Source organism: Hemiscyllium ocellatum, chromosome 4 (genome assembly GCF_020745735.1).
Source record: "Hemiscyllium ocellatum isolate sHemOce1 chromosome 4, sHemOce1.pat.X.cur, whole genome shotgun sequence".
Taxonomy (NCBI): domain Eukaryota; kingdom Metazoa; phylum Chordata; class Chondrichthyes; order Orectolobiformes; family Hemiscylliidae; genus Hemiscyllium; species Hemiscyllium ocellatum.
In genome coordinates this window covers 143,731,063-143,755,917 of record NC_083404.1, presented here as the reverse complement: position 1 = coordinate 143,755,917, position 24,855 = coordinate 143,731,063, and the positions used below count along the sequence as shown (strand labels likewise).

General features: G+C 45.4%; 1 protein-coding gene and 1 non-coding gene across 2 annotated transcripts in view; both read right to left on the bottom strand.

Moving 5' to 3' along the window:
• sspo (SCO-spondin) overlaps positions 1 to 24,855 on the bottom strand; it is a 538,757-nt gene that overhangs the window by 288,546 nt on the left and 225,356 nt on the right. The window contains exons 45-48 of the mRNA XM_060824077.1: positions 21,858 to 22,071; positions 20,745 to 20,886; positions 9,443 to 9,961; positions 2,784 to 2,948 (exon numbers count right to left, since the gene is read on the bottom strand). Of these exons, the coding sequence (XP_060680060.1) occupies positions 2,784 to 2,948; positions 9,443 to 9,961; positions 20,745 to 20,886; positions 21,858 to 22,071 (1,040 nt within the window). The remainder of the gene's footprint in view (positions 1 to 2,783; positions 2,949 to 9,442; positions 9,962 to 20,744; positions 20,887 to 21,857; positions 22,072 to 24,855) is intronic.
• trnam-cau (transfer RNA methionine (anticodon CAU)) lies at positions 16,896 to 16,968 on the bottom strand. The gene has a single exon. It is a non-coding gene; the product is annotated as a tRNA-Met (tRNA).

The following is a 24,855-nucleotide window of genomic DNA, read 5'->3' as shown; positions in this document are numbered from 1 at the left end:
AGGTGAGAATATTGACAGTCTCCCTTTACCCACAGTGTGAATACTCCTTCAAAAGAACTCTAATTGGTTAAACAGGATCTCTCTTTCAAAACCTGAAGGATTCCCCTTCAGTTTATTCTAAATAAACAGTTAGAATCTTTTCTCACACTTTCCCCAGGACAGATAACAACCTCCCACCCAAAGTTTCCTGTTTTCTCTTCCATCCTGAATAAAGATGTTATATTTGGTACTTTCCAATCTAACGGAACCTTTCCCGAATTTTGGAAAATTGACCCGAGTGTATTTACCATCTCATGAGCCACTTTCAACTCTAGGACAAATTACATCTGGAGTTGGGAGTTTATCAGCTCAATGTTCCATCAGTTTGTTCAGTACCACTTCCCTCATGATTATAATTTCACTGCATCCCTCTCTCACTTCCTCCCCCACGCAGCAGTTACTGGGATGATTTTTATATCTCTGATAGTGAAGACAGAAACAACATATTTGTTCATTTCATCCACCACTGTCCTATTATCGACTGCTCGCCATTCTCACTCTCAGAGACCAACCCTCACTTTACTTCCCTTTTTCTTTTGAAATACCTGGAGAAGCTCTTTTTCCCCAATTTTACATTTCTAGCCGAGTTTCTCTCTGATTATTGCAATCATTCCCTGCCATTCTTTATATTCTGACCAATCATCTGAACGGTCTCTCACACTTTGTATGCTGTTTCCTTGAGCATGATCCTTTCTCTGACTCCTTTAGTTAACCCTTGATGGTGGGTAATGTTGGTAATGTTTAGTTAACCCTTGATGGTGGGTAATGTTGGTAATGTTTAGTTAACCCTTGATGGTGGGTAATCCCTTTAGAATGTTTCTGTAAAGTAGGAGTATACTTATTCTGTGTAATCTGAAATATTCCATTTAAATGACTCCATCAATCTATCCGCTAGTTTAGCATGTCAGTTCACCTCAAAACTCTCAGCTTCCAGCCCATTTAGTTGTCCTTCTTTACGTTAAATTGTTGGTCTGAGGCCCAATCTTCTCCCTTTCATGCTGGATCTAAAATGTAATTATGTTGTAGTCACTGCTACCTTGAGGTGCCCTAACTCTGAGATTATAAATTCTCCTTTTCTGTTAGACTCTACTAATTCTAATATAATCTGCTCTCTGGTCAGTTTCAAAATGTGCTATTCTCAGAAACTGTCAGGACAGCACTCTCTGAACTCCTCATCAAAGCCCATTTTGTCAATCTGACTTTTCCATTTATATGAGGATTAATATCACCCCCCATGATTATTGCTGCCATTCTATAACAAGCACCCAATATTGCTTCTTGTGCACTTATTCCTACATCAGAGTTACTTTTTCTCTTATGGGGGTGGGGAGTGTGGGTTCCTACAAGTGAACTGTTTCCACTACTATTCCTCATTTCCATCGAATCCATCCTCATCCTGATCTCCTGAACCAAGGTTATGTTTAAACATTGCACCAAAGTCATCATTGATTAATAATGCAACCCCTCTCCCTGCCTTCACCGAGTCTCTTATTGTTCCTAACTTTCCCTCTGAGTAGAAGGAGGAGTATACATCAACTGTACACAGTGAATGTGAAAGTAGAGGACAGCAATCAGCCAACCCAACACCAAAAGGCCAAGGACAAGATCCAAACCTCAAGAACGCCATGACATAACAAAATCTATAAGAGTTTGTAAACAGCCAAAACAACATGAACTCTCAACTTTCTGAGCATATAAATTTTACATTCTCTATGTCTGTATCAATAACTCTTTATTACCCAACATTTCAGTGTGTTTACCTTCTGTGTGTAAGATCTAGCTTTGGAAATAAAAGAGAAAATGTACTATCACTTTAAGAGCAGTGTTGTTTTAAGAACTCAGTATACAAATTATTCAAAGATAAGTGTTATGATGACTCAGCATTGCACTCCTTCCTTCAGTGAAGGACATTACTCTGTTTTGTGTGACCTATTCCAGCTGTATATAAACCCATGAGGGAACTTAAAGTCAAAGGAATTCATATATTTTGTTAGTATTACATTGTTAAATACAAACACCCACAATAGTGAACAGTACCAATATGTTTGAGTTGAACTGGATAAGCCAATGAGAGAGAAGGTCATGGAGGATTCAGGTTTTGATGGGGAAGGAGGCCTGAGTGGCAGATCCTCAGGTAGCACCTTCCAAACCCACAACCACTTCCACCCAGAAGGACAAGGGCAGCAGGTACATGGGGACATCACCATGCTCCCCTCTGAGACACTCACCATCCTAACTTGGAAATCTATCGCCGTTCCTTCACTCGTCATTGTGTCAAAATCCTGGAATTCCCTCCCAAAGGACATTGTGGGTCTACCTACAGCATATGGACTGCAGCGGGTCAAGAAGGCAGCTCACCCCCACCTTCTCAAGGGGCAGGTGATAAATACTGAGTCAGTGGAGCTTCAGGAGATGTGCAAGAAAATTTAAGAAAGGATCAGTTTGAGCATTGAGGGGTATCTTCATGTTTGTGACGGTCATGGAACAGTTTGAGCAGATGGTCGTAGCACCCGATTGTGTCTCAATCTCATCAGGTTCATCAAAGCTGTCAGGAAGCTGTCAGGCATGGGAGTGGCTGAAGGTGATTTTGAGTAAAATGTAACAGCAATGTTGGGAACGAAAGCTTTGATTGGATTTTAATAGTAACATTCAGAATGAATTGGGGGCTTTCGTTCCATTGACCACAGTGTTATCCAAGCCCTCAATCTATCAGCGCATGCCTGCCCATCCCATAATTGACTCACCGCAGTGTCTCTCATCGGAGCCATCCAGACAGTCTGCAATCCCGTCACACACTGTGTCAGAATCTACACAATCCAACGAGTCACACTTGAACTGATCGTGAAGACAAAGAACACGGAGAATTGGGGGTAATTCCTCCCGGAATGTTGTGGAATAGCCTGTGGGACCTCGAGGCAAGGAGGAAGAGATCAGAAAGAGTGTGTCAGAGACAGTGTCTGAGAGATCAGAGAGCGATAGGGAGAGAGATTAGAACATAGAAAAGTACAGCACAGAACAGGCCCTTCGGCCCCAAATGTAGTGTCAAGGATTATTCCTAATCTAAAATAAAATAACTTAACCTACGCACCCCTCAATTCCCTCCTGTCCATGTGCATGTCCAGCAGTCACTTAAATGTCCCCAATGACTCTGCTTCCACCACCATAGCTGTCAACACATTCCATGCATTCACAACTCTCTGCGTAAAGAACCTACCTCTGACGTCTCCTTTATACCTTACTCCTAATATCTTCAAACTACGCCCCCTCGTGCCAATCAATCCTGCCCTGGGGAAAAGTCTCTGGCTATTGACTCTATCCATGTCTCTCCTTACCTTGTACACCTCGATCAGGTCTCCTCTCTTTCTCCTTCTCTCCAGCGAGAGAAGTCCAATCTTAGTCAATCTTTCTTCATAAGACAAGCCCTCCAGTCCAGGCAGCATCCTGGTAAACCTTCTTTGCACCCTCTCCAAAGCCTCTGTACCTTTCCTGTAGTAGGGTGACCAGAACTGGACACAACATTCCAAGTGTGGTCTCACCAGGGACTTGTAGAGCTGCAGCAAAACCTCACGGCTCTTAAACTCGATCCCCCTGTTAATGAAAGCCAAAACACCATATACTTTCTTAACAACCCTATCCACTTGGGTGGTAACTAAGAGAGATCTATGCATTTAAACACCCAGATCCCTCTGTTCCTCCACACTGCCAAGAATCCTGTCTTTAATCCTATATTCAGCATTTGAGTTCGACCTTCCAAAATGCATCACTTCACATTTATCCAGGTTGAACTCCATCTGCCATTTCTCAGCCCAGCTCTGTATCCTGTCTATGTCACACTGCAGATTGTGTCAGAAAGAGAGAGATCAGAGGGATGAAGATAGAGAGAAAGAGAAAAAGAGAAAGAGAGAGGCATTGATCAGAGAGGGAGAGAAAGAATGAGTGTGTCAGAAGGAGAGAGAAAAAGAAATCAGACAATAAGTGCTCCTCCTTCAGCAGCAATTAACCTCAACCTGATGTCAGGACCTGACCAGGTGTACCCTAGAACTCTGTGGGAAGCTAGAGAAGTGATTGCTGGGCCTCTTGCTGAGATATTTGTATCATCGATAGTCACAGGTGAGATGCCGGAAGACTGGAGGTTGGCAAACGTGGTGCCACTGTTTAAGAAGGGTGGTAAGGACAAGCCAGAGAGCTATAGACCAGTGAGCCTGACCTCGGTGGTGGGCAAGTTGTTGGAGGGAATCCTGAGGGACAGGATGTACATGTATTTGGAAAGGCAAGGACTGATTCGGGATAGTCAACATGGCTTTGCGCGCGGGAAACTATGTCTCACAAACTTGATTGAGTGTTTTGAAGAAATAATAAAGAAGATTGATGAGGCAAAGCGGTAGATGTGATCTATATGGGCTTCAGTAAGGCGTTTGACAAGGTACCCCATGGGAGACTGGTGAGCAAGGTTAGATCTCATGGAATACAGGGAGAACTAGCCATTTGGATACAGAACTGGCTCAAAGGTAGAAGACAGAGGATGGTGGTGGAGGGTTGTTTTTCAGCCTGGAGGCCTGTGACCAGTGGAGTGCAACAAGGATCGGGGCTGGGTCCTCTATTTTTTTGTCATTTACATAAATGATTTGAATGCGAGCATAAGAGGTACAGTTAGTAAGTTTGCAGATGACACTAAAATTGGAGGTGTAGTGTACAGCAAAGAGGGTTACCTCAGATTATAACAGGATCTTGACCAGATGGGCCAATGGGCTGAGAAGTGGCAGATGGAGTTTAATTCAGATAAATGCGAGGTGCTGCATTTTGGGAAAGCAAATCTTAGCAGGACTTATACACTTAATGGTAAGGTCCTAGGGAGTGTTGCTGAACAAAGAGACCTTGGAGTGCAGGTTCATAGCTCCTTGAAAGTGGAGTTGCAGGTAGATGGGATAGTGAAGAAGGCATTTGGTATGCTTTCCTTTATTGGTCAGAGTATCGAGTACAGGAGTTGGGAGGTCATGTTGCGGCTGTACAGGACATTGGTTAGGCCACTGATGGAATATTGTGTGCAATTCTGGTCTCCTTCCTATCGGAAAGTTGTTGTGAAACTTGAAAGGGTTCAGAAAAGATTTACAAGGATGTTGCCAGAGTTGGAGGGTTTGAGCTACAGGGAGAGGCCGAACAGGCTGGGGCTGTTTTCCCTGGAGCGTCGGAGGCTGAGGGGTGACCTTATAGAGGTTTACAAAATTATGAGGGGCATGAATAGGATAAATAGATAAACTCCCTTCCTTGGGGTCAGGGAGTCCAAAACTAGAGAGCATAGTTTTAGGGTGAGAGGGGAAAGATATAAAAGAGAACTAAGGGGCAATGTTTTCATACAGAGGGTGGTACGTGTGTGGAATGAGCTGCCAGAGGATGTGGTGGAGGCTGGTACAATTGCAACATTTAAGAGGCATTTAGATGGGTATATGAATAGGAAGGGTTTGGAGGGATATGGGCCGGGTGCTGGCAGGTGGGACTAGTTTGGGTTGGGATATCTGGTCGGCATGGACGGGTTGGACTGAAGGGTCTGTTTCCGTGCTGTACATCTCTATGACTCTATGACGCTATGTCACTCATCTGCAATCATTTCTCCTTCCTTGTTCACCCACTCTGTTACCCCCACATGGTTCTATCCTTCCCACCCTGTTACCCCCCCAAATGATTCTCACCTTCCCACGCTGTTACCCCCACATTGTTCTATCCTTCCCACCCTGTTACCCCCACATGGTTCTCACCTTCCCACCCTGTTACCCCCCACATGGTTCAATCCTTCCCACCCTGTTACCCCCCCACATGGTTCTCACCTTCCCACCCTGTTACCCCCCCACATGGTTCTCACCTTCCCACCCTGTTACCCCCACATGGTTCTCACCTTCCCACCCTGTTATCCCCACATGGTTCTCACCTTCCCACCCTGTTACCCCCACATGGTTCTCTCCTTCCCACCCTGTTACCCCCACATGGTTCTCACCTTCCCACCCTGTTATCCCCACATGGTTCAATCCTTCCCACCCTGTTATCCCCACATGGTTCTCACCTTCCCACCCTGTTACCCCCACATGGTTCTCTCTTTCCCACCCTGTTACCCCCACATGGTTCTCACCTTCCCACCCTGTTATCCCCACATGGTTCTCACCTTCCCACCCTGTTACCCCCACATGGTTCTCACCTTCCCACCCTGTTACCCCCACATGGTTCTCACCTTCCCACCCTGTTACCCCCACATGGTTCTCACCTTCCCACCCTGTTACCCCCACATGTTTCTATCCTTCCCACCCTGTTACCCCCACATGTTTCTATCCTTTCCACCCTGTTACCCCCACATGGTTCTCACCTTCCCACTCTTTCCCTGCGGGAGTGCCTCAGAGTAGTGTCCCAGATCCAACTATCTTCAGTTGTTTATCAATGATCTTCCCTCCATTGTAAGGTCAGAAGTGAGAATGTTTTCCGATCATCTCACAATGTTCAGCACCAGTCCCAACTCCTTAGATCCTGAAGCAGTCCGTGCTCAAATGTAACAAGATTTGAACAATATTCAGGCTTGGGCTGACAAGGGGCAAATAACATTTACACCACACAACTGCCAGGCTATGACCTTCAACAATAAGAGACAACCTAACCACCACCCCTTGACAATCAATGGTGTTACTATCACTGAATCCCCCACGATCAACAATGTGATGGTTACCATTGATCAGAAACTCATCTGGACCCACCACCCAAACACAGCGGCTACAAGAGCTGGTCAGATACTAGGGATACTGCAGCAAGTGACTCACCTCCTGACTCCTGAAAGCCTGTCCACCATCTACAAGGCACAAGTTAGGAGGGTGATGGAATATTCTCCACTTGCCTGGATGGGGGCAGCTCCAACAACACTCAAGAAACTTGGCAGTATCAAGGACAAAGCATCACCCACTTGATTGGCACAACATCCGCAAGCATCCACTCCCCTCACCACCGATACCATCTTCAAGGTGCACGACAGAAATTCACCAAAGGTCCTCAGACCCCCCTTCAAACCCATGACCACTTCCATTGAGAAGGACAAGGGCAGCAGATAAATGGGAACACCACCCCCTGCAGGTTCCCCTCCAAGTCACTCACCATCCTGACTTGGAAATATAATCGCTTTTGCCTTCAGTGTCACTGGGTCAGAGTCCAAAAATCCCCTCCCTAAGGGCATTGTGAGTCTACCTACAGCACGTGGACAGCAGCAGTTCAGAAAGGCAGCTTACCCCCCACCTTCTCAAGGGGCAATTAGGGACAGGCAATGAATATCGGACTGATTCCTGAGATGGCAGGACTGACATATGAAGAGAGACTGAATTGGTTAGGATTACATTCACTGGAGTTTAGAAGAATAAGGAAAGGGGGATATGATTGAAACTCACAGAATATTGGTAGGCCTGGACATCGAGAAAATATTTCCAATAGTAGGAGAGACTAGGATCTGGGGTCACAGCCTCACACTGAAGGGTGGACCTTTTAAGAACTGAGATGAGAAGACATTTCTTTGCCAGTAACTCAGTGGAACTCATTGCTGTGGAGACCAAGTTATTGAGTGTATTTAGGACAGAGATAGATAGGTTTTTGATTGTAAAGGGATCAAGGATAACAGGGAGAAGACAGGAAGATGGAGTTGAGAAATAATCAGCCATGAGCAAATTGTGGAGGAAACTTGATGGGCCGAATAGCCTAATTCTGCTTCTGTGTCTCCTCATTGTCTCATTCTAGACAAGGTAAGAGCAGAAAGAATGTTCTCAATGACAAAAGAACCCAGAACCAGTCTAAGAATACGGAGTATAGCATTTCAGATTGAGCTAAGGAGAAATGTCTCCAGGCGGAGAGTGGGGAGCCGGTGGAATTCTTTTCCACAGAAAGTAGTCGAGCCCAAAACATTGAATGTTTTCAAAAAAAGTTAGATAGAGTTCTTGGGGCTAAGGGGATAAAAGAGTACGGGGGAGAAAGTGGGAACAGGATCCAAGATGGATGATCAATCATGATCATGTTGAATAGGGAATCAGGCTTCAAGGGTCCAATGGCCTACTCCTGCTCCGAGCTCTGATGTTTTATGTTTAACTGACCTCTGAAACAATCCAGCAAAGCACTCAAATTATACATCACTGTAAGGGAGGCAAGGAATTAAACTGGACAGATCCCATACTACAGTGGGCACCGGGTTTGCTGTTAAATTTAAATCTGAGATCGATAGATTTCCACGTACACGTAATGAAGAGACACAGAGCAAAGGCAGAGGAGTGCAGTTAGATCACAGACCATCTGAGGCGTGACACCGGAGTGCGTCTGCAGAACAGAATGAGCTCCTTTTGTCTCGGGAATGAGAGAACGTGAATGGGAGGAGGGAGAGGCAGGTGGAGAGAGAGTACGGTGTTGGGGGGAACTAGTTGAGGGAAAAGGCCAGTGGATCACAGTCTGAGCTCTTACTTCCTGTTGTCAGAGAGGCCAATACTGTCTCTGGGCTGGGTGCTGTCACAGGGAACTTTCCAGAAGCCGTTGTTGCTGCAGCTGGTGTGTGCTCTGTTTGGGGGCTCAACCGACTCCAATCAGGGACCCCTGTCGACTCACCCCCCTGGGGGACAGTCCGAACTGTTCCTGAAATACACAAACCCTTAACTTATAAACACTGCAAACATCAAACACAATGAGAGACAAGTCAGAGTCAGACAGAGTCAGAAATCATCACATGGAGAACGTATGATCCAGCGAGAATCACAGAGAGAGTGAGAGAGAGAGAGAGTGTTAGAGAGAGTGAGGGAGAGAGAGAGTGAGAGAGAGAATGTGAGAGAGTGAGAGAGTGAGAGCGAGAAAGAGAGTGAGAGAGAGAGAGCAAGAGAGAGAGTGAGAGAGAGTGAGAGAGAGAGAGAGTGTGACAGAGAGTGAGAGAGAGAGAGTGAGAGAGAGAATGTGAGAGAGTGAGAGAGTGAGAGCGAGAGAGAGTGAGAGAGAGAGAGTGCTGGGTGCAAAGAAAAAAGACAAAATCTCTGAAAACCAAGACACGGGGAAACTCAAAAAAAGTGCTGTTTCTCTTGGGGTGTTTGTCCATAGATTTCTGAAGGCAACAGGGCAGGTTAATTGTTCAACTTTGAAAATGTTCCAAGTTCTCAATGGTGGATACTCAGGATCCTCGCTGAAGATCAGAAAGCCCTGAATGTGAAAACATCCCGAGAACTGACAGCAGCATGTCTATGACTGGAGATCTACAAATTAAACAGGTATCTGCCCAAATTAGCTTTGTTGTGCTGGGAACTCAAACACTTACAACTTGAAGAAAACAGAATGAAGGGACAACTTCTGTTCCTGGTGAGACGTTAAAAGGCGTCATACAGCAGGAAAAGGAAGAGAGGTCAAATACTGCTCTCACTTGGAATAGAGCCCCCCTGAGTGATCACAGATCCCCCCTGAGTGATCACAGAGCCCCCCTGAGTGATCACAGAGCCCCCCTGAGTGATCACAGATCCCTCCTGAGTGATCACAGATCCCCCCTGAGTGATCACAGATCCCTCCTGAGTGATCACAGAGCCCCCCTGAGTGATCACAGATCCCCCCTGAGTGATCACAGAGCCCCCCTGAATGATCACAGATCCCTCCTGAGTGATCACAGATCCCCCCTGAGTGATCACAGATCCCTCCTGAGTGATCGCAGAGCCCCCCTGAGTGATCACAGATCCCTCCTGAGTGAACACAGATCCCCCCTGAGTGATCACAGATCCCTCCTGAGTGATCACAGATCCCCCCTGAGTGATCACAGAGCCCCCCTGAGTGATCACAGATCCCTCCTGAGTGAACACAGATCCCCCCTGAGTGATCACAGATCCCTCCTGAGTGATCACAGATCCCCCCTGAGTGATCACAGAGCCCCCCGAGTGATCACAGATCCCTCCTGAGTGAACACAGATCCCCCCTGAGTGATCACAGAGCCCCCCTGAGTGATCACAGATCCCTCCTGAGTGATCACAGATCTCCCCTGAGTGATCACAGATCCCTCCTGAGTGATCACAGAGCCCCCCTGAGTGATCACAGATCCCTCCTGAGTGATCACAGAGCCCCCCTGAGTGATCACAGATCCCCCCTGAGTGATCACAGATCCCTCCTGAGTGATCACAGATCCCCCCTGAGTGATCACAGATCCCCCCTGAGTGATCACAGAGCCCCCCTGAGTGATCACAGATCCCTCCTGAGTGATCACAGATCCCCCCTGAGTGATCACAGATCCCCCCTGAGTGATCACAGAGCCCCCATTCCCTTTGAAATAAAGGCCAACATTCCAGTTGTCTTCCCTATGACCTGCTGAATTTGGATGTTACCTTTTTCTGATTCATGCACAATTCCCAAATCCTTCTGTACTGTAACTTTATGCAGTCTTTCTCCATTTCAATAATATCTGGTTCCTCTATTCCTCCTGCCAAAGTGTATAGCCTCACATTTCCCCACAGTGTATTCAACTACAGCGTGATCACAGATCCCTCCTGAGTGATCACAGATCCCCCCTGAGTGATCACAGATCCCCCCTGAGTGATCACAGAGCTCTCCTGAGTGAATCTACAAAACACTAAATCACTCATTGTACAGACACACCTTGGTATTGTCACAATGCAGGATTTCAAACGACACTCACTGACCAGAACAGCGTAAAGATCAGTAGGCCATTCAGCCCGTGGGTCTGCTCCACCATTCAATGAGATCCATGGCTGATCTGATAATCCTCAACTCTGTTTTCCTGCCTTTTCCCTGTGATTTCCTTACAGATTAAAAATCTGTCTCCTTCAGCCTTGAGTATACTTAATGGCCCAGTCTGAACAGCGCTCTGTGGTAAAGAATTCTACAGATTCCCTCCCCTCAGAGAGGAAAGATTCCACCTCTCTGTCTTAAATGTGTGACCCTTTACTCTGAGACTGTGCCACAATCTCCATTGTCAAACCTCCTCAGAATCTTGTACATTTCAATAACGTCACCTCTCATTCTTTTATATTCCAATGAGTACAGAGCTAATTTACTCTAATCCACCCTCCATTCCTGGCACCGACTAAGAAGTCTTCACTGGACTGCCACCAGTGCCAGTGTATCTTTCCGTAGCTAAGGGACCCAAAACTGTTCACAGTATTCCAGCTGTGCTCTGACTAGTGTTGTCTATCGTTTTATCAAAACCTCTATTTTTATATTCATTCCCTTTGAAATAAAGGCCAACATTCCAGTTGTCTTCCCTATGACCTGCTGAATTTGGATGTTACCTTTTTCTGATTCATGCACAATTCCCAAATCCTTCTGTACTGTAACTTTATGCAGTCTTTCTCCATTTCAATAATATCTGGTTCCTCTATTCCTCCTGCCAAAGTGTATAGCCTCACATTTCCCCACAGTGTATTCAACTACAGCGTGTCTCCCAGTCACTGACGCCATCTCTGTCCCTCTGCACACTCTATGAGCATGGATTGGGAGCAATTGTTCCATGGTAAAGGCACTATAGACATGTGGAGAGTGTTTAAGGAGCAGTTGTTGCAAGTGATGCATAAATTTGTCCCTCTGAGACAGACAAGAAGGGGTAAAATAAAGGAACCTTGGATGATGAGAACGGTGGAGCTTCTCGTCAAAAGGAAGAAGGTGGCTTACATAAGGTGGAGGAAGCTAGGGTCAAGCTCAGCTCTAGAGGATTACAGGCAGGTGAGGAAGGAGCTTAAAAATGGGCTGAGGAGAGCCAGGAGGGGACACGAGAAAGGCTTGGCAGAACGGATTAGGGAGAACACAAAGGCATTTTACATTTATGTGAGGAATAAGAGAATGGTCAAAGAAAGAGTAGGGCCGATCAGGGATAGCATAGGGAACTTGTGTGTGGAGTCTGAGGAGGTAGGGGAAGCCCTAAATGAGTTTTTTGCTTCTGTCTTTACGAAAGAAACGAACTTTGTAGTGAATGAAATCTTTGAAGAGCAGGTGTGCATACTGGAATGCATAGAGATAGAGGAAGCTGATGTGCTGAAAATTTTGTCAAACATATTGACAAGTCGCCAGGCCCGGACCAGATTTGTCCTCAGCTGCTTTGGGAAACGAGAAATGTAATTGCTTCGCCACTTGCGAAGATCTTTTCATCCTCGCTCTCCACTGGAGTCGTACCTGAGGACTGGAGAGAGGCAAATGTAATTCCTCTCTTCAAGAAAGGAAATAGGGAAATCCCCGGCAATTACAGACCAGTAAGTCTCACGTCTGTCGTCTGCAAGGTGTTAGAAAGGATTCTGAGGGATAGGATTTATGACCATCTGGAAGAGCATGGCTTGATTAAATGCAGTCAGCACGGCTTTGTGAGGGGCAGGTCATGCCTCACAAACCTTATCAAGTTCTTTGAGGATGTGACTTTTTAGAAAAGTTGATGAGGATCGAGCTGTGGATGTGGTGTATATGGACTTCAGCAAGGCATTTGATAAGGTTCCCCATAGTAGGCTCATTCAGAAGGTCAGGAGGAATGGGATTCAGGGGAACATAGCTGTCTGGATACAGAATTGGCTGGCCAACAGAAGACAGCGAGTGGTAGTAGAAGGAAAATATTCTGCCTGGAAGTCAGTGGTGAGTGGTGTTCCACAGCGCTCTGTCCTTGGGCCTCTACTGTTTGTAATTTTTATTAATGGCTTAGATGAGGGGATTGAAGGATGGGTCAGCAAGTTTGCAGATGACACAAAGGTTGGAGGTGTCCGTTGACAGTATAGAGGGCTGTTGTAGGCTGCAGCGGGACATTGACAGGATGCAGAGATGGGCTGAGAGGTGGCAGATGGGTTCAACCTGGATAAATGTGAGGTGATGCATTTTGGAAGGTCGAATTTGAAAGCTGAGTACAGGATTGAGGATAGGATTCTTGGCAGTGTGGAGGAACAGAGGGATCTTGGTGTGCAGGTACATAGATCCCTTAAAATGGCCACCCATGTGGACAGGGTTGTTAAGAAAGCATATGGTGTTTTGGCTTTCATTAACAGGGGGATTGAGTTTAAGAGCCGTGAGATCTTGTTGCAGCTCTATAAAACTTTGGTTACTTTGGCACTTGGAATACTGTGTCTATTCTAGTTGCCCTATTATAGGAAAGATGTGGATGCTTTGGAGAGGGTTCAGAGGAGGTTTACCAGGATGCTGCCTGGACTGGAGGGCTTATCTTATGAAGAGAGGTTGACTGAGCTCGGACTTTTTTCATTGGAGTAAAGGAGGAGGAGAGGGGACCTAATTGAGGTATACAAGATAATGAGAGGCATAGCTAGAGTCGATAGCCAGAGACTATTTCCCAGGGCAGAAATGACTAACACGAGGGGTCATAGTTTTAAGCTGGTTGGAGGAAAGTATAGAGGGGATGTCAGAGGCGGGTTCACAGAGTGTTGTGAGAGCATGGAATGCGTCGCCAGCAGCAGTTGTGGAGGCAGGGTCACTGGGGACATTTAAGAGACTGCTGGACATGCATATGGTCACAGAAATGTGAGGGTGCATACATGAGGATCAGTGGTCAGCACAACCTCGAGGGCTGAAGGGCCTGTTCTGTGCTGTACTGTTCTATGTTCTATGAGTGGTGCATTTAGATTCTCAGGTGGATTTTGATAACGTCCTGTGCACAAGGTTAGCAAATAAAACCCAATTTGGGGTGGGGTGCTGTAAAAGCACAGCAGGTCAGGCAGCATCCGAGGAGTACGATGTTTCAGACAAAAGCCCTTCATCCAGCACCACACTCCCAACTCTGACCTCCAGCATCTGCAGCCCTCACTTTCTCCCAGATATAACTTGGTTACATTGGAGCAGATTGGGATTGAGTGACAGTGAGTATCAAACACACAGAGTGAAAGAGAGAGTGAGAAAGACAGAGAGAGTGTCTCTGTTACAGGAAGGAGAGCACATCAGGCACAGAGTAAGAGAGAGAGAGAGAGAGAGAGCGCACGAGAGACTGAGAGCACGAGAGAGAGAGAGCGCACGAGAGAGAGAGAGAGTGCACGAGAGAGAGAGAGAGAGAAGGTTGATCACCAAGGGGTCACTCACCACAGCCCTGTTCGTCAGAGAAGTCACTGCAGTCAGGTTGGCCATTGCACAGAGCTGTCTTCACACTCACACATTCCCCATTCCAACACTGAAACCCTCCAGGATCACAGAAACTGGGATGGACACTGGTTGCCATGGTGATTTGTCCATCTGCTGTTGGAGTGGTGGTGGAGGATCTGCCTGAGGAGGGAGTGGTCCTTTCTGGCACAGTCCTCAGGCCAGGTTCCTGATCTTCAAAAAAACATCAAAATATCTTGTTAACCGAAGTCCCAAAGTCAGAGAAATGTCTCCAACAACTGGGATAGAGAGAGGGGGAGAGAGAAATGTCTCCAACAACTGGGATAGAGAGAGGGGGAGAGAGAAATGTCTCCAACAACTGGGATAGAGAGAGGGGGAGAGAGAAATGTCTCCAACAACTGGGATAGAGAGAGGGGGAGAGAGAAGTGAAGAGATGCAGAAGGATGGAGAGAGAGGAATGGAGAAGGAGAAGTGAGAAAGCATGAAAGCAAGAGAAAGAGAGTGAGCAAGAAGGAGAGGGAGAGAGAATACAGGAATAGGCCATTCGGCCCTTGAGTCTGCTCTGCCTCTCTTACGATTATGGCTGGTCTGATTGTGGTCTCACCTAACCCCAAGAAACTTGCACTCTGATATCGGTATTATTGTTTTATTTTAAATCAACAGCAGTTTCTACCTTTACCTTCTGAACCCTTTCCATATCCAGGGCCAACTCCAGAAAAAACCTAAAACATTCAAAGTGCTGGAGAAACTCAGCAGGTCTGTCAGTACCTGTGGAGAGAAACAGAGTTAACATTTTGAGTCCAGTCTGATTTCTTCAGATCAGATTCTGCATATTATCCTTTATTCCCATATCCAGGAAGCTGAGAATTCTAAACACATTTTTTTTAGCTATAACCTTTGGCCCAGGAATTATTGGGTACCCTGTGGTCATCTGCAGACCCTGGAGCAGTTCCTAATGATTGGAGGGTGGCAAATGTTTTAAAAAAAAGGGAGGGAGAGAAAAAAAAACAAAATGACAGAGCAGTTAATGTCCCATCAGCCGTGGGGAAAATGCTAGAGTATATGAATACAAAGGGCTTAGTGGGATATGGGCCAAGTGCTGGCAAATGGGACTGGATGATATCTGGTAGGTGTGGACAAGTTGGACCAAAGGGTCTGTTTCTGGGCTGTATAGCTCTATGACTCTATGTGTTAACAGAACACTTTGGAAGCATTAACTGGGTTTGAGAAAGTCAACAGAAGTTTAATAAAGGATAACTAATGTTTAATTAAGGTGGTGTATTTGGAAACAGAAAGTTGCATTGTGGGATGGCAATGGCCTAATGGTATTATTACTGGACAGTTAATCCAGAGACTCAGGTTATGTTCTGCATATAGTGAAGGAACAGCAATATATTCCCAAGTCAGGGTAGTGAGTTGTTCAGAGGGAACTTGCAGGGGATGGTGTTCCCTGCTGTTATCCTTCTAGATGAGAGTGGTTGCGGGTTTGGAAGATATTGTCTAAAGATCTTTGTTGAATTTGTGCAGTGCATTTTACAGACTCATTTCCTGAAGTGAATCGAGGGCCTGCTGTGTGTGCTGTTTTACAGAGACATGGTTCACTCATGCTATACCAGACTGTGCTTTACAACCTGAGGGATTCTCAATTTACAGGATGGACCGCGTGCCTTCCTCAGACAATACAACGGAGGGGTCTGTCTCCTGATCAACACCTCCTGGTGCTGAGACATTACCACCCTAGTGAGTTACTGCTCCCCGGACCTAGAGTCTCTAAGGGTGAATGCCATTCCTACTACTTGCCACGTAAGTTTACTTCTGCTTTCCTGACAGTAGTTTACATCATACCCCATGTGGAAGCAAAGAGCTTTCTTAATGAAATATATTTCATTACAAATAGCTTTGAGACAGAAACAGCCTGAGGCCTTGCCTTCACAAAGCCAGAGATGCCAAGCAATAATATTAGACTAAATTAGAATCCCAAATTAACCACATAAACACAGTTCAATCACAGCAAACCTTACACATAAAATGGGCTCCGAACTGAAGCTGACAACAACATATCCCTCCCCGATGAGCTCAATGCATTCTACTCTTACTTTGAACAGAAACTCAGTGAAATGATGTCACCTGCCCTGACAGCTGGTGGTGCCCCACGACCCACAGTCACTGACACAGGGGTCAGATCAGCTTCTACATGGCAAGTGACTGGCGTTGATGGAGTCCCTGGCTGTGCACTCAGATCCTGTGTGGACCAGCTGGTGGGAATATTCCCTGAAATCTTTAATCTCTCCTTAATCTGATGTGAGATTCCCACCTCCTTAAGAAGACCACCATCATCCCAGTGCCAAAGAAATATCAGGCAGCGTGCCTCAATGACTAGCCTCCAGTAGCTCTGATCTCCATCATTATGAAGTGCTTCAAGTGGTCCCAGCCTCCCAGAGTTCCCTAATCAGCTACAAATCACTTACCATCACAACAGGTCCACAGCAGAGATCATCTCCCTGGCCATGCATTCACCCCCAGAACAGCTGGATAACAAGGACATCTATGACAGACGGGTAAAAAATGAGGTCTGCAGATGCTGGAGATCAGTTGAAAATGTGTTGCTGGTTAAAGCACAGCAGGTTAGGCAGCATCCAAGGAATAGGAAATTCAACGTTTCGGGCATAAGCCCTTCATCAGGAATGAGGAGAGTGTGCCAAGCAGGCTAAGATAAAAGGTAGGGAGGAGGGACTTGGGGGAGGGGCGATGGAGATGTGATAGGTGGAAGGTAATGCGTAAGGTGGCAAAGGACATCGACTGGCCTTCTCTGAGGATTGAACTCAGGACCTTCAGATTATGAGACTGACGCGCTACCGACTGCGCTAAGAAGGCCAGCCGACTATCACATCTCCATCGCCCCTCCCCCAAGTCCCTCCTCCCTACCTTTTATCTTAGCCTGCTTGGTACACTCTCCTCATTCCTGATGAAGGGCTTATGCCCGAAACGTCGAATTTCCTGTTCCTTGGATGCTGCCTGACCTGCTGTGCTTTAACCAGCAACACATTTTCAACATCTATGACAGACTCCTATTTATTGGCTTTAGCTCCACCTTCGGCAGTATAAGTCATTCAAAACCTCATTCCCAAACTCTGAGTCCTGGGACTCTGCTCCCACTTCAGCAAGTGGATCCTTGACTTCCTGACCTGCAGGCCACAATCAGTAGGAATAGATGAAAACACCTCCTCCACAATAATGCTCAACACTGGTGCCCTGGAAGGCTGCATACTCAGCCCCTTACTATACTCCTTATACACTCATGACTGTGTGGCCAAATTCAGCTGTAACACCGTTTACAAATTTGGTGATGATACCACCAGAGTGGGTCGAACCTCAAACAAGAACCAGACAGAGTACAGGAAGGAGATAGACAGCTTAGTGACATACTGCAAAGATAACAATCTCTCCTCAATGTTAGCAAAATGAAGGAGCTGGTCATTGACTTTAGGAAGTGGAGTGGAGAACCCACCCCTGTGTGTACACCAATGGTGCTGAGGTGGAGGCAATCGCGAACTTCAAGCTCCTGGGAGTAAACATCACCAAATGATCTATCCTGGTCCATCCACATCAACACAACAGTCATGAAAGCACACCACGCCTCTACTTTCTCAAAAAGCTAAAGAAGTTAGGTATGTCCACAATGACTATTATCAACTTTTACAGATGCACCGTCTGCTATGGCATCTACTCTGCTCAAGAAATTACAGAATTGTGAATGCAGCCTTCCTTCCACTGATTCCGTCTACACTTCTCGCTGCCTCGGGAAAGTAGCCAACATAATCAAGGAAGTCCCCAATCCCAGTTATGCTTAGGAACATAGAACATAGAACACAGAACAATACAGCACAAAACAGGCCCTTCGGCTAATCCCTCTTTCTTCTATCCTTTTTCGCTGCACAGAAGATACAAAAATTTGCAAACATGTACAAACAGATTTAAAAGCAGCTTGTTCCTCACTGTTATCAGTCTTACAAATGGATCTTTCATATATTACAGTCGATTAGATTAGATTACTTACAGTGTGGAAACAGGCCCTTCAGCCCAACAAGTCCACACCGACCCGCCGAAGCACAACCCACCCACACCTCTACATTTGCCCCTTTACCTAACACTACGGGCAATTTAGCATGGCCAATTCACCTGACCTGCACATCTTTGGACTGTGGGAGGAAACCGGAGCACCCGGAGGAAACCCACGCAGACACGGGGAGAATGTGCAAACTCCACACAGTCAGTCGCCTGAGTCGGGAACTGAACCCGGGTCTCTGGCGCTGTGAGGCAGCAGTGCTAACCACTGTGCCACCGTGCCGCCCTTTCGATCTTTTTGTACACCTTCTCTGTAGCTGTAACACTATATTCTGAATTCTGTTCTATTATCCTGATGTACCAATGGAAGGTATGATTGGTCTGGTTCGTATGCAAGACAACACTTTTCACTGTATCTCTGCACATGTGACAATAATAAATCAAACTAAAATCAGGGAGTACACACTGCTGTTGCTGACCATTGGTGGTGCAGACAGTGGATATTTAAGGATGCGATGCCAATCAAGTGGGCTTTATTCTGGATGGTGTCAAGCTTGAGTGTTGTTGGAGCTGCCACTATCCAGACAAGTGGGGAGTATTCCATCCCACTCCTGATTTGTGCCTTTGGAATGTTGGACAGGTTTTGGTGAGTCAGGAAGTGAGTTACTCACTCCTGCTCTTATAACCATTGGGTTTATGTGGCAAGTCCGGGCGAGTTAGATTGTCTGTTATTGGTGATGGTCATTGCCTGGCATTTGTGTGATACACATGTTACTTACCATTTGTCAGCTGAAGCCTGGATATTGTCCAGATCTTACTGCATTTGGACACGGACTGTTTCAACACCTGAAGAATTGTGAATGGAGCTGAACATTGATGGAATTCGTAATTGGGATAGAAATGATGTTGCCCATTCTGAAACTATAGCCCTAAATCTAACCAAAGGAAATTGTCAATGTATGATTGATAATCTCCTAAATTCATTAAAAGTCAGAACTGTGGATAGCCAATAGTATTTCTTACAGAACAAACACAGCAGCTGTATATCCCTTAGTTGTGTAATGTGGCTCACAAAATCAATGACGAATTGTGTTAGATTCAAAGAAGAATCATAAAAAATGCTTCTAGACAAAGTAGCAAGCCTGAAGTTTGGGGACAGTTTAGAACTAAGCGAAGGAAGCCTGGGCGAGACAATAAAAGGAAAGAAAAAGGCTGAACATAAGAAACATATAAAGTGGGATGCAAAAGTTTCAGTCAGTATTTAAGAGAAGAAAGGGAAGTGGAAACAAATGTTGAAGACTCCTTCCAGTCTGAAATGGGAGAATTGACAATAGGCAACATATGGGATTTGGTTAGCTTAGTTGGCTGGATGGCTAGTTTGTGATACAGAGAGGCACAAGCACTGGCTGAGGTGACCACCTCAGCTCTTCCTTTTGACCCTACCAGACCGTCAGGTTACTCTGCCATTAGAGAGACGATTGGTTTTGGTAAAGTAGGCAGACTGTTTATAGTAATCTCAGCTGCTCCAGGAATGGAACCTACACTGTTATAGCCTAAACTGGGGAAAGTGCTGGAGTCTATTCTGAAGGAGGTGATAACAGCAGACTTAGAAAATACTCTGCAATGATGCAAAGTCAATATCGGTTCATGAAAGACGGACTGTATTTTATAAATCTATTGGAGCTCTTTGAGGACATAATTCATCGAAAAGATGAGAGACGATCAGTGGATGTAGTGTATGTGTAGTTTCATAAAAGGTTTGATTTTAAAAACCCAAATAAGTGGTGATTGTACAAACTTAAAGCTGATGGGATTGGGGGTAATATATTGCAATGGACTGAGAATTATTTCACAAACAGGAAACAAAGCGCAGGTATATAATAGTCAGTTTTGGAGGTGCAAGTGGGTTACCACAGTGATCAGGGCTTTGCAGATATAGTGAGTAATAAGGAAGGAGGGGACAGACAGATTTTCAATCAGTAATGGGTTATGGAGAGGAGGCAGGAAAGTGGAGTTGAGGCCAAGATTCAGAACAGCCGTGATTAGCCAGTATTAATGGCAGAGCAGGCTCTGGGCTGAGTTACCGACTCCTGCTCCTAGTTCTGATGTTCTTTGGCCCCAGCTATTCACAACATATATCAACAATTTGATAGAGGGGATCACAGAATGACTCAGCTTGGAGGAAGACCATTCGGTCCATTGAGCTTGCACTGGTTCTGTTGCCTTGGGCCAGTTTCCTGCCTTTTCCCCATGTCCTTGCACACTATTTTTATCCAAAATAACAATCCAATGCCCCTCTTGAATGCCTCAGTTGAATCTCCCCCCGCCACATTTCCAGCCCTCAACTACACAGAGTGAGAAAGATTTTTCTCACATCACCCTTTGCTTCTTGTGAACATCACTTTAAACCGATGCTTCTCTTATTCTTGTTCCTTTTACACGTGGGAACAGTTCCTCCCTTCTTCTCCCCCAGAGAGAACAGTCCCAACCTCTTCAATCTCTCCCCAGCATGGACATGTCTCATTCCTGAAACCAATAAATCTGAGGTAAAGTTGTGATGGGAGGTGGGAGAGGATGTTACTCACTCCATGGACAGCCCAGGATCTCAGTGCGAAGGTAAATCCCATTGTGATGTTCAACTGGCACAATCCTCAAGAAACGAGCAAAAATAAGATGTTTGAGGTCCCGTCTGACTGGGGGGTTGGTGTCGGTGTTTGCTGGAAAAATCTAAATGAGAGAATAAAGCTAATGTAACAAAAACATTAGAAATGATGATGAATTCAGCACACTGTGAAACTTGCTCATTGCCAAAGTAGAAATGTGATGGGGCTGGAGCTCCTAAGGATCCAAATGATGCCAGAACAGTCTGACATGTTCTAATTCAGCTTAACACAACAATGGGTGACCATGGAAACATCATTAATTAGCACAAAAACCTATCAGCTTCAGAAATGCCTTCTCAGCCTCACACAATGTGGCAAAAGTGAGGATTGCAGATGCTGGAAACCAGAGTTTACATCAGCGTGGTGCTGGAAAAACACAGCAGGTCAGGCAGCAACCGAGGAGCAGGAGGGCTTTTTGCCCGAAACGTTGATTCTCCTGCTCCTCAGATGCTGCCTGACCTGCTGTGTTTTTCCAGCACCACTCTGATGTAAACTCACACAATGTGGCCAAAGTGACTCCGGACCTCATGATGGATAAGAAAAGCTGGCGTATCATTGATACCCTACATCCCACAATGAAACAATGAATTGTCACATGACTGTGGGGTGGAGCCTCAGATTGACTTCGAAATCTCAAAATTGATTTAATTGGCAGGTTGTCTTTTGGAACATCCAGAGGATGTGAGAGGTGCTTTTAAATGCAATTCTTATTCCATTCATTCACCAAGTGGAGTGGCCCTACCTGACTGGAGATTGATGGTGGAGAGATCTCCTAAACCCGCCAACCCCCGACCCCCATGCCCCACCTTGATATTGTGTGGCTGGCAGGTGCTCTCTAACATCTGCCTAGACCCATGTACCCATTGTTGTAGCCAACACCAGCCTCTGACACCCCAAACCCTCACAACAAGCCATCAATCCCGACTCATCAAAGCTGACTACCACTGATGTATGTTCAATCCTGCTTGCAAACACCAGGCCCCTAACACCACCCAGTACCACCCAGCCAGATCGCCCATCATTAATGCCCCCTACCTTGGCAGGTTGTGACCAGTCCATGGTGTCAGTGTAGTTTACAAAGCGGATTCCATCATAGCTGTACATGAGTCGGTAGCTGGTGATGAAGCCCCCAGCTTGGGTTCCGCCCTGAGTAATTACTCCCGAGATGAAGGTGGGAAACAGAAAGTCCACTTGGAAATAAGGATGTGGATCTGTATCCACTGGACTCCAGCCAGGTTCCAGGTTTAATCTGATAAAAAAAACATTGTGAAATTGAATAAAGATTTGTACACCTTGTGTCTCTCACTGTGTCTCACACATGCACACACACACACACACCATGGGTGCTGGGGAAAAAATAAGCACTACCGCAGTTAGGTGGTAGCGTGGGGGAAAAAGAAAAAAAAACATTGTGTTTTGTGAGATGAGATTTGTGGTTTATATGCAACTTAACAGAATTTAGTTTGGATTTATGAGTTTTGAATGAGTGACATATGGATTTTCTTTGTGAGTAAATGGGTTTAATGATTAACTTGTAAGTATTACTGTAGTCATAGTAACTTCATATAAAACACAATGAAAGAGAGCAAGAGAGAGTGAGAAAGCGAGAGAGAGAGATAGTGAGAGGGAGAGAGAGAGCGCGAGACTCCTGGAGCATACTCGGGTCTTGCTCACACTGGAAGAGTTTCCCAATGAACAAATTAAACAGCACAGTGGATTTGACATTGTGTAATGAAGTGGAATTACTTAATGATCTCCGAGTAAAGGATTCTCCAGGGAAGAGTGATCACAGCAAGCTAAATGGAGAGATACGACAAGAGTGCTTTGGTGCTTTGGGATCAGGATGTCTGTGTGCAGGAGTTGCAGAAACCTAGTCTGCAGGCACAGCAGTTAATAAGGGAGGCAAATAGAATCCTAACATTCATTGCTATAGGGATAGAGCATAAAAATAGGGAAGTGTTGCAGAAACTGCCCAAGCCATTAATGAAACCGCAGATGGAAATGCAATCGAGGTATATAAGAATGTGAAGAGGACACTCTCAAATGAGAGGTCATGGTTTTAGGATAAGGAAGAGGTCATGGTTTTAGGATAAGGGATGCAGATTTAAAACAGAGATGGGGAGAAATGACATCTCTCAAAGTACCGTGAATCAGTGGAATTAATTACGCAGAGTGTGGTGGATGCTGGAACACTGAATAAATCGACAGGTTTTTCATCAACAAAGGATTGAAGGATTATGGAAAGGAGGCAGGAAAGTGGAGTTGAGGCTGAGATGAGATCAGCCGTAATTGTAACAAACGGCAGAACAATTGCTTACTCCTGCTCCTGGTCATGTTCTTAAACTTTAAGGTCAATGATTCTGGATATTTTTGGAGCATGAGGTTGGGGAGTGAAGGGGAACATTATAACATGAGAAACCACTGTGAAGGCTCTGTTTGGGACAGTTTGCAGAAGTATGTGTAAACTATTGTTACTGAGAAAGGTAAATAGTTTTAGTCTGTTCAGAAAGAGTTTATTTTAGCTTAAGATGTTTAGTAACTCTTCAAGACCAGACATGACAGTTATTTGAAGCTGACAAAATTATGTTCGGGTGTATGAAGGCTCCAGGAAGAGTCATTGAGTCATACAGCTCAGAAAGGGTCCTTCGGCCCATCGATTCTGAACGGATATAACTTCCATTAAAAGTGCCTTAATCCCTCCCAGTCTAGGAGCAGGACACTACCACTGTGCCATTAGAGGGCTCACCCAGATAGTTTTTTACAATTGGGTTGATTAGTTATGATATTTTGTTTACTGAATTTGAAGTGACCTAACCTCTGTTGTGAGATTTGAATTTCCTGCATTTGTCCCATATCCTTGAATGTTATGATGTTTCAAATACTCATCCAAATTTTTTTTAAAGGTTGTAAGATTTCCAATCCCTCCTACCTCCCCAGGCAGTGCATCTCACACTCCCACAACCCGCTGAGCGAAAGTGTGTTTGCTCAAATCCCCCTGGAATCTGCTGCCCCTTACCCTAAAACTATGCCCCTCAGATTCTCATGGCAATCAGATTGTCAAGCTTGGGAATTGGAGCCAGTGCAGATGTGAAAGAGAAGGGTCACCTCTTAGGTACAGTACACCTCGACATCTTCATAACACCTCCCCCCTTCAGAATAAATTAACCATCATAATGAAAAGATGGCTTCTTTATTTTCTATTCTTTAAACACATTACCAACATATACAGATAACCTTAATCTAACTTCATATTAACTTCCTCCCACCTATATAGAAGTATCTTATCTATACTTTATCAATTAAATCAGCAAGAACGCATTTTCGATTAGATTCTTACAATTTGCAACATGTATGATTTATAATTTAAAATTCTGTCACATAAGACTCCAATGAAATTGTCTCATATTCTTGTCTTTAACGTGTTCTAAGAATTCACAGGATTGTGATCCATGAGCACAGCTGTTTCTGGCACATTGTACACATTAAAATGTTGTAAAGCCAGGACCAAACGCCATCGTTCCTTTTCAGTTGTGGATTGTTTCTTCTGGTGGATGTTGACCTTTGAAAAACTGGCAATTCAATCCCATCTTCATCTGCCTGGAGGAGTACACCTCCAACTCCTATGTCACTAGCATTGATGGCAACTTTAAATGGTTTTGAAAAGTTTGGTGCAGTTCAAACTGGTTTGGTGGTTAATATCGACTTCAAATGACCAAAAGCCTCCTGGCATTGTTCTGTCCACCGAAATTTTTAGATTAGATTAGATTACTTACAGTGTGGAAACAGGCCCTTCGGCCCAACAAGTCCACACCGACCCGCCGAAGCGCAACCCACCCATACCCCTATATTTACCACTTACCTAACACTACGGGTAATTTAGCATGGCCAATTCACCTGACCCGCACATCTTTGGACTGTGGGAGGAAACCGGAGCACCCGGAGGAAACCCACGCAGACACAGGGAGAACGTGCAAACTCCACACAGTCAGTCGCCGGAGTCGGGAATTGAACCCGGGTCTCAGGCGCTGTGAGG